Here is a 10,009-nt window from a genome sequence, read left to right as displayed (position 1 = left end):
GCAATGGAGAAAGAAAGCTTCTCCCCATATCACCCCAGAAGTGATGTCAGTTTCAAAAGGAGGGAATACTTTTCTGTTTACTATCCCACCTGTTCTTGCTGCTTCAGCTGGACCTGAGAGCCATGGCCACCCAACTGAGCTCTTCTCTATGTTTAGGTGGGTTTTGGATACTTTGATCCTTTTCTGCCCAATCCCCAATCACCTCTGCCTGGGCTGCTGATAGTGATGACTAACTGGGAGGCAGTGGCTCTGGAGGCTAGCCCAGCATTCACAGAAGGCAGAACTGGTGGAAGGTCGGAGGCATCAGTTGGAGGAGCAAGGACCTGGCCGACTGAAATGTTTCTCTCACCTGTGTGGCCGTTACCCTAGTGTTGCAGGCCCAGGTCTATCACAAGGAGAGATTTCAAAAGAAATATCAGTAAGACGCAAGCTTTTAAAAAAAAAGAGATGCGTTTATTCCATGATCAGTACAGACCAAATGCATATTCACCGTATTAAAGTCAAACCAGTTAATTACTCCAGAGTTTGGCCAACACTGAGGCACCAGTATTGTACTGTATAGTGGGTACTCATGGCACGTAACCTTGTGAACAGTTCAAATTATAAAATTAAAAAAAAAAGTAAAGAGAAAAACACGCTGGGCGATGGGTGGGGAGTAAGGGTAGGGGCGGGACCACCGATGGTGGAGGGGGTGCCCACCATCTCTGCTGTGCCACGCAGCCCAGCCCTGGGTCCACTCCCTTCCTGGTATAAAACAACTTGAAACAGATATGACATTAAAAAAAAAAAAACGAAAAAACAAACACACCAAAAAACAAAAAAATAAAAACAAACAAAAAAAAACCCAACAACAACAAAAAAAAATAAAAAAGAGAGAGAGAGAGAGAGAGAGAGAGAGAGAGATGCAGCTTTCTGGTTTTACAATTAAAAAATATAGACTAATAAAGTTTGAAATTGAGTAAAATATAAGCAGTTTTTTTGTGTTTTGTATTTTGTTTGTTTTTTTGTGTTTGTTTTTTTTTTACACCAAGTTTGGTGGAGTCACCAACAAACCTCAAACAAATATATGCCAACTATATTCACTATACAATACAGCCACGGTCACACACTACCCACAGTGCGGCGCCCCCTCCCCCCACCCCCATTGCCACCACTCAAAGGAGAGACGATAACACCCATTCCAAGTTAAGCAGTGCCTTTGTGTCTGAAGGAAAATTAAAAAATAAAATTTAAAAAGAACATAAAGGAAGGAAGGCAGAAAGGAAAAAAAAAAAAACAAAGGCGGAAAGGAACTGACTTTGGTTGGTAGTCTCGCTCCCAGGCGAGGCCTCCACACACGCGTGCTATGACGACCACCTCACTCCAAATGGCCATGGACACTCACACACCTCCACTGGACTATTCCCTTTTTCACAAGCGAACACTTACAGAGAACGGCTCTCGGTTAAAGGCTCGAAGGGGATGAGGGCAGGATGGGATTCTGTTCAAGGCAAAGCCAGTGACTAGGGACGTTAGACAGCTGGGGGCTGGTCCCAACTGTCATTCCCCCTACCCCCCAAATCCCAACAGCACGGGTGGGCTCCTGCTCTCCATGGGCTACCTGTGCAACCCCTGGTCTTACAGTGTGGGGTAGAGATAGTGGTAGCCATACCAGGGAGGGAGACAGGGCCCCTGATGGGGCTCCTCTCATGGTTAGAAAACTGGTAAAGAATGTGACATCCTGGATATACTGTGAATACGTCTGGCATAGAGAAGGACCTCATTCATGCCTAAGAACCATCTGGTCCAGCGCTTGCTTGAGGTTGGGTCTGACTTCAGTGTGTGCAGGGGGTGGGGAAGTCCAACAGTAAGGCAGACTCTGCTGATCCTTGGCTGACAGACCCACGACGGGTGGAACATGCACAAGGGCCGGGCCCAAGGAACACCCCCTCCCAGCCGCCAGTAACACTAGGCAGAGTCAGTTTTGCCAGAAAATCAGAGTCAGAAGAAACCCAGGCGCTATCAGAAAAGATTCTCTTCAAATATTGCCAAAAGATCACTCTGAAAATTCATGTCAATGGTAGCTGCCATCTAGAAAGAGAGAGAAAAGGAGAATTAGAAACCATGTTCCAGCAGCTAGCCACTTCCTGTACCCAAGGCTGCTCCCTTAGCTGTGTTGGCATTTCCCGACTTTGCTCAGCCTAGGGGCTTCATGGAAAGCTCCCTTCCACATTTTGCTGTTTCAGGGTATAGCACAAACCCTATTGCCTCTGGCAAACTTCTTTCCCCTGTGCCACACTGATCTCTCTCCTCTCAGAGATGCTTCTGTATTTGTCCTGTCTTCCAGTTCTGTTCATGGTCTATCTCCTCAAAAAGACTGAATTTCTTATAAGGATAGGAGCCATGTCTTCTACTTCTACCCATGGTTCCCAAGTGACCAGCTTAATTCTGCGCATGTGTGTGTGTGTATGCACATACACATATTTTAAAAACACACAGGTCAACAGCTCTCGGTTTAAGTCACTGTGATTTCTGAGGACAGACAGCCTAGTAACCAGGATACAGTATTATCTGTCCTCTAGAATGTATTACAACCAACTCACCGCCTCCCTGCGCCTTCGCTCTTGTTCCCGTTTCCTGGCCAACTCCCTCTGTTGATCCAGCATGGACTGGGAGGCCTGGGGCTGAGAGCTTTGTGCTTGGGGAGCTGAGGAGGCTGCAGCCACCGGTGGCTGCTGCTGCTCTGATCGCTGCTGCTGCTGCTGCTGCTCCTGACGTCTCCGAACTTCTTCATGAGCCCGCCGAGCCTGCTCCAGGGCATCCTCCTCCTCCCTGCTTCTGTTGGTAACAAAAGATACTAATAAGACGGAGGGAGGACTTCTCTAGGAACTCTCTCTCTCTGGGACAAAAATGGGAGATATTCAAACCCCACCCAAACTGCCAATTTTCATTCCTGGGTTCAAATCTGATTTCAGACACTTACTGTGTGACCTTGGGAAAGTCACTTAACCTTTTCTTGTCTCAGTTTCCTCAACTGTAAAAAGCACTTCACAGGATTATCATAAGGATCAAATGAGATATTTGTAAAGCACTTAGCAGTATCTGGCATATAATAAATACAATATAAATACTGTTGTCTTTTTTTCTCTCTCTCCTCACCTCATCCTCTCCTGTTCCCGTCTTAGTCTCTCTTTTTCCTTCTCAGCATGCTCAGCCTGGGCTTTGAGAGCCTTTTCGCGTTCCTCCTTCTCTCGAGCAGCTCGGCGGAACTGTTCAAAGCTGTCACTAGATGACTTGGCTGTGGAGGACGGAGTGGTGGGGTGTTTCTGAACTAGGCTGGCCCAGGAGCCCATGTTCTTGATCTTAAGATCCTAGTCAAATAAGAAAAAATCTGATTAGGGACAGGAAGAATAATTCCATCCCATGACATGCAGACCTATTTCTTGTTAAGTTCAGAGGAAAGGAAAGACAGGACCTGTGAAGTTCCTTCTTTATAATGTTTTATACAAATGATCAAAATGTAGACTATTTGATTTCAGTGGTGGCATGGTTTCACAAAACCATGAAATTTTAAGACAAGGAAGAAACTTAAGAGGTGATTTAGACTAAACCACTGTTACTCCAAGACTAAGCAATTCTCTACCCTGGGGCCAATCCCAAAGGTTTGTTCAGGACTGAAGGAAAGAGTTATGTGAGCTAAGGAGTCATGATTATTAGGGAGCTTTATTTTACCTTTTTGGGAGCAACTGGGGTTTTGGGCTCTTGCTTCTGCTTGTCCTTGTCTTGCCCCACGGGTTGGGGTGCACTCTGTTCAGGAGGCCGGATCACAGGTCTGCCAACATCTAATGGTTTTATTTCAGGCCCTGAGACACAGAGGGGAAGTCTGAAGGGCCAGTGCTTAGGATGTGGTGGTGAACTTTAGTTTGATTAGAGGGAGGGGGCAGGAAAGAAGTAGCAAACAAACTCACGTTGAGGGATGTGGACAGGGGCCTTGATGTTCTCAGGATGCTTGGGGGGATCCTGTCGAAGGGAGGGGCCGAAGGGCTCATTTCGGATTATGGGTGAGTGGATCTTCTCCTCTTTCACTACCACCAAGGGTTGGGACTGCACTACTGAGGCTGCTCTAAGCTCCTGAAACAGCATTGCCATTTGGAAGGTAAGGAGCTTGTCACCCCCACATCAGCTCCCAACCTTGGGCTCTTGACCAACAACTATTACCTACCTGTTTCTTGGGCTGGACGTTTTGTTGTGGTGGAGATTGGTGAGCTAGCCCCTGAAATGGTGGCATTTGAGGGGAATGCATCATGAGTGGGGAGGGAGCTTCTCGTAGATGACCTACAATGGGGACACATAAAAATCAGTAAGGGTAAGCAGATAAATATGACAGTCATGCTGACATTTACTATAGGTCAGGACCACATGCTCAAAAACAACTCCCTAAGATAACCACCTTTCACAGGGAAGCAGAAAAACTAGGAATGGTTAAAAATTGGCTGACTGGCCTACCCCTGCACTGTGTTCACTCCAGTAGTAGTGACTGTACTTCACAATAAAACAAAATAAACCATCAGATTGTTGAGTTGGCATTTCTGAATAAAGCTCTGGGTACAAAACAACTCAAACTCCAATCCCTTGGCAAGGCAAGCTAACTTTTAGGACTGCACATCTGGCAGAAACTGAAGACTCTTTAGGACAGGAAGAAATGAAGATGTGACCAGTAAAAGTTAAGATAACTCATATAATGGATTTTAGCCTGCTTCTAAGCTAGTAAGACATCTGTTATGAGACTGGAGGGGCAGACCCAAGAACCTTGATGGCCTCACTGATCCACAAATAGCTACTACCCAGCTTAAATGTATCCTTCCTTTGCCCATATTCACTGTTGTTTCATATTAATATGGACACACACACACACACACACACACACACACGTGCACACGTGACAATGCTCCTGAAAGTCCCCAGAGCTAGTTGTCTAGAAGCTCCTTGAAAGGACTGTGGTGATTTTCATTTTTATATCGCCAGTTGCTAAGCACAGAGCCTTACATATGGTAAGTAGACAATTAATAATGCTTATTAACTACATGAGAAAGTGAAAATCACCTCCAATTAGCTAAAATAGCTGGTCCATCTACTCAGTCTGTGAGCTGTTACAAGGGGTCTAAGTTCCAGAACAATTGCTTTGTTTCCATTTTCTCTTGGGAGGCTCTTTCAAATAAAGCCACTGAAGAGGTTTATGGTCTCCCACTCAAAGATTCAATAAGCACAAATCAGAAAGGGCCCAGCACCCTGGTGATGACTGTGGTACTGGCTGGCCTTCAAAAGCTGGAAGCAGGGCCTTGTATGTATGACAGTGCCTGGCTTGGAAAGCCCTCTTCATCATGGAGGTGAAGCCAGCCAATGCAGTTTATGGTACATAGGCTTTAGATTTCAAATTAATCTTGCCAGACCTGGGTTAAAAGACACTGTATCTTACCACCTCTCTTGCTACAGTTGTGTAACTTGGTCACCAAGTCTCCAGAGAAGTGCTGTTGACAACTCATCACTTATTTTCATTGCATGCAACATCTTGTAGAACCAGTCCTGGAAAATTCACTTCCCACCCCCCCTCAAACACACCCAGGATTGATTCCAGAGGCCTGATGGAAGGTGGCACAACTTCTCATAGTCTTCGTTCTCTAGTAGTTTCACTGTTAAATGCCTTGATGCTTCCTATGTTGTTTGACAGATGAGAATTAGGAATGTATAAGGCAATGGATACTGTCGAAAGGTGGGCCTATGTTTTAAAACATCATATGCCCTAAAGAGACAGTATCACATTTGATGAGATAGAACTGAAATATTTTCAGAAGGTCCTACTCCAATTCTTATTTAAAAAATAGGCAAATAGGTCTAAAGAGGTTATGCATTTTGGCCAGGGTCAAACAAATGGTAGACAGAAGCAGACCTTATAAGAACACACATAGTCTAACTCTGAGATTCAGGTGGACCAAGATACCAGTGTCATTCATTTAGGGTTAAAGCTCATATCTCATTTTTCTTAACAAGAGACTAGATGGTCAGCAATAAACTAGTGGTGTACAGGTCATTTGGTATATTTCCCTAATCCCAGAAGGTTAACTTTATCAGTATCACTGTCTTACAAGGTTAGCTGTGTCACTTTTCAGTACTAATCAGAAATCCAAGGAGAGAAGCCAATGAATAAATGATGGGGTTAATAACAAGTTCTGAATCAGGCTAAGAGTTTAGTCAGGTGGTTCCCTAGGTCTTGGCCCTGTGGAATTTAGCTGTTTTGTTAATGATGCGATCAATAAAGGCAAAGATAATTTGAATACTTATTTTATTTATACATGACGGAATGCTAAGAAGGATAGCTAATGCACTGGAGAAGAGTCAGGATCCTAAAAAATTTTAACCATCTAGAATATCAGGCTAAATCTAATTAAGATAAAACTTATCAGACAAATGTAAAGTTTGACATTAGTTCAACTAAATGACTTCTGTTGCTGTTGTTTTTATGCTTTGTTCCCCAAAACATCAGGGTGATGTCATAACTTGCAGTGAATTGGATTTAAGTGAGCCAGGGCTGTGCAAGGTCACCAACCTCACTCTCTCCTTCAGAGCCATCTGGACCCAGTGGTAAGATATAGATCCAGACAACTTGAGATAGCCCTGGATGTTTAAGGCAATTGGGGTTAAGTGATTTGCCCAGGACCACACAGCTAGTAAGTATCTGAGATTACATTTCAACTTAGGTCCTCTCGACTCCAGGGCCAGCACTCTATCCACTGTGCCACCTAGCTGCCTCCTCTTCTTCTGTATAAGACAGGAGAGCCATGGCTAGACAAAAGATAGGATAGTCAAATACATATTTTCTGGCTGCATGAAGGAGAGGCTGACATCCAAAGCTCTGTCACACACTATCTGGAGGATTGTATTCAAATACTATTGTCATCTTTTTGGAATGGTGCTGTCCAGTAGGATGTCATTCAATATGAGATTTCCCAATTACACCACATGAAGCTTGAAGGAAAAACAACTAGGAATGTTTAAACTAAAAAGCCTTAAGGGGAATAAATGTTCAAAGTATTTGAAGGATTGTCATGGGGAAAAGGGATCAGACTTCTCTTTCTTGCATCCAGACAGGGCAGAATGAAAACAAGAATAGCAAGTCAAAACTTTCCCAGGATTCAGTGCCATGCCAAAATGGAATGGGTTGCCTCTAGGGGTAGTATGGTTCCTTCTTACTAGATCTTCAGGTCAAAGCTGGCTAGACTGGGTAACTACTTGACAAGAATGTTTAGCTACAGGGTGGAGTAGATGGCCTCTGAGGCCACGTCTATCTCTGCCACTCTGGGGAGGTTGGTACTAGAGTGGCCTATTTAAATACTATGGAAAAAACACAAACAAAACACTTAAAGTTCAATAGTGTCCAAAAGCAAGGAGATAGTACTGTTGATGCTGTTACTTTTGCCTTTTTGAAAAGTGGCTCATTAAGAAAGAAAAGGACTCATTTATACCAAAATATTTATGGCAGCACTTTTTTGTAGAAGTAAAAAACTGGAAAAAAGAGCACCTACCTATTGACTAGGTTATGGCTAAAAAAACTGATGAATGAAATATTGCTGTGTTGTAAAAAAAAAAAAACCCAACATAGGGCAGCTAGGTGGCACTGGCCCTGGATTCAGGAGGACCTTAGTTCAAATCCGACCTCAGAAACTTGACACTTACTAGCTGGGGAAGTCACAGCCCTCATTGCCTCCCCCCCCCCCAACCAATATAGAGGAGGAGCATGGGAAGACTCATATGAACTGATGTAAAATAAGTCAAACAGAACCAGGAAAACAATATAAAATGACTGGAAAGAACAACAAAACACTGGAAATTGGGTGCTTTTTAATGATGACTAAGCCTGGACCCAAAGAAGAAATTCAGGATACCTCCCTGACTTTTGTGCAGAGGTTGGGGACTACAGATTCAGCACAGCATATATTCAGACTTTTTCAGTATATTGGTTAGTTTTGCTAAATTGCCTTCTCTCCCTACATCCCCTTATTCCTTGTTTGTAAGAGATGGCTCTCTGGGAGTAGGTAGTGGAGGGGAAATATGTAGTGTACATACATAAAAACTCCTACCCAAAATTAAAAAAACCCACAATGACAACTAACTTATAGTTATGAGAGACTTCCCTAAGGCATTAAGAGGGTAACTTGGGTCTTATAGACTCCAAGGGAACCCCTATAGCCACTATAATACCCCCCCCCCACATGTGTAATGTAGTGTAGTGTAGTGTAGTGCAGGGCAGGGGAGAGCAGGGCAGTAGAGAACAGATCTAGCCTTGGAGTCAGGTAGGAATATCTGTACCAGGCACTGTGTTAGATGCTCAGTTGGGTTACAAAGATAAAAATGAAGCAACACTTGCCTTCAAAGACCTTCTTTCTATTTGATAAAGCAGGGTCTACATATATTCACAGTATACTGAATACATACCAAATATATGCAAGGTAGCTCATAAAGAAAGGCTTCATATAGAAGGTAATACTTGGGCCAAGTCTTCTTTTAAAACTAATTTTTATTGATATACTTTGTTTTTAATATGACATAAAAGTTTCCCTTGTATCCCTTCTTTCCCCCCACACCCTTCTGACAGAGCCATCCATGGCATCTTAAAGAAAAAAGGAAGAGGAAAGAAAAGAAAAAACCCCAGGAAAATTGATTATATTGAGGAAAAAAACATCTGAAAGTATATGCAATGTTGTACACTCCTGAACTACCCACTTCTGCAAAAAAGCTGGGGAGGCATCTTCTCATATCTCTTCTTTGGTCTGTTTGTTTTATGTAATTTTGCAATATTAATTTTCAATTTTTTGCTACTTGTAGTTTCTTTTTACACTGCTGTAATCATTTTATATGTTGTTTGCTTCCTTCACTTTGAATCCTCATCTAAATCTTTGCATGCTTCTCTGTATTCATCATTTCTTATAACACAGCAAGACTTAAGTCATCCTGCAAATAATGGGCATCTACTTTTTTCCCCACACAAAAAATACTGGGAGAAATAGTTCAATATATATGGGGGACTTTCACTTGTGCTGAGTTTTAAAAGGAAAATAAGATTCTGTAAGATAGAGAAAAAGGTGAGTATTCTAGTCTAAGCTTTAGTCAGTGCAAAAAGTGCAGAGATGGGAGAAGTATGAAGGAAAGCAAATAGGCTAGTATGGCTATATGCTGAAAAGACAGTTTAGGTTCAGATTGTTTTAGAGGCGGGAGCTTATATTGGATTCTTGAGATAATAAAGAAACCAGGAAATTTACTGAGTAAAGGGAGTGACAGTCACATGTGCACCTTAGGAAAATCACTTTAGCTACAGTATAATAGATTGGATAGGGAAGAGATGAGGCAGGAGGATCAACACCTAGCATTAAGCTAGTGTCCATAACAATAGTCTCAGTGACAGGTGAAGGGAAAGTGAGGAGAGAGAAGGGAACAGATGGTGGATTGAGGATGAGGATCTGAGAATGAGATAGAGATGTGAATGTTGGTGATGGAAAAAGTAAAAAAAGAAATAGAAAAAAGGGAAGAGTCTGGGGAGGGAAAGATGAATGGGAGATGTTTATGGGATATACAGTTTGCAAAGTCCAATGGATGGTGATATGGAATTAGAATTCAGGAGAGAGAGTAGGGCGCTATATATATATATATATACATATATATATATATATATATATATATATATATATATATATATATATATATATATCTTGGTATTTTCTGCATAAAAGAAAATTGCATGGAAGCTGATGAGGACACCAAATGAAAAGGTAGGAATAGAAGAAGGTCTGAAATAGAGACCTGGTGAATACCCAGTTAAGGGGCAAGATATAGAAAATGATTAAGCAAAAGGAACTGAGAAAGAATTGTCGGATAAACAGGAGAACTAAGGACACTATCAGGAAAATCCAGAAAAGAAAGATTACCCAGGAAGAGAGGGTGGTCAAAGTATCAAATAACTACAGTGAAGTTAAGAATG

General features: G+C 42.5%; 1 protein-coding gene across 1 annotated transcript in view; it reads right to left on the bottom strand.

Moving 5' to 3' along the window:
* Positions 1–431: 431 nt before the first annotated feature.
* The window catches only part of BRD4 (bromodomain containing 4), a 91,567-nt gene continuing 81,989 nt past the window's right edge, over positions 432–10,009 (bottom strand). Inside the window, 6 exon segments of the mRNA XM_043988886.1 lie at positions 432–2,070; positions 2,583–2,817; positions 3,139–3,350; positions 3,712–3,842; positions 3,948–4,110; positions 4,202–4,314. Of these exon segments, the coding sequence (XP_043844821.1) occupies positions 2,002–2,070; positions 2,583–2,817; positions 3,139–3,350; positions 3,712–3,842; positions 3,948–4,110; positions 4,202–4,314 (923 nt within the window). The 3' untranslated portion in view covers positions 432–2,001.

The sequence above is a fragment of the Dromiciops gliroides genome, chromosome 1, assembly GCF_019393635.1.
Source record: "Dromiciops gliroides isolate mDroGli1 chromosome 1, mDroGli1.pri, whole genome shotgun sequence".
Classification (NCBI taxonomy): domain Eukaryota; kingdom Metazoa; phylum Chordata; class Mammalia; order Microbiotheria; family Microbiotheriidae; genus Dromiciops; species Dromiciops gliroides.
The sequence above is the reverse complement of the archived record's forward strand: the minus strand, read 5'-3'. Positions and strand labels throughout refer to the sequence as shown.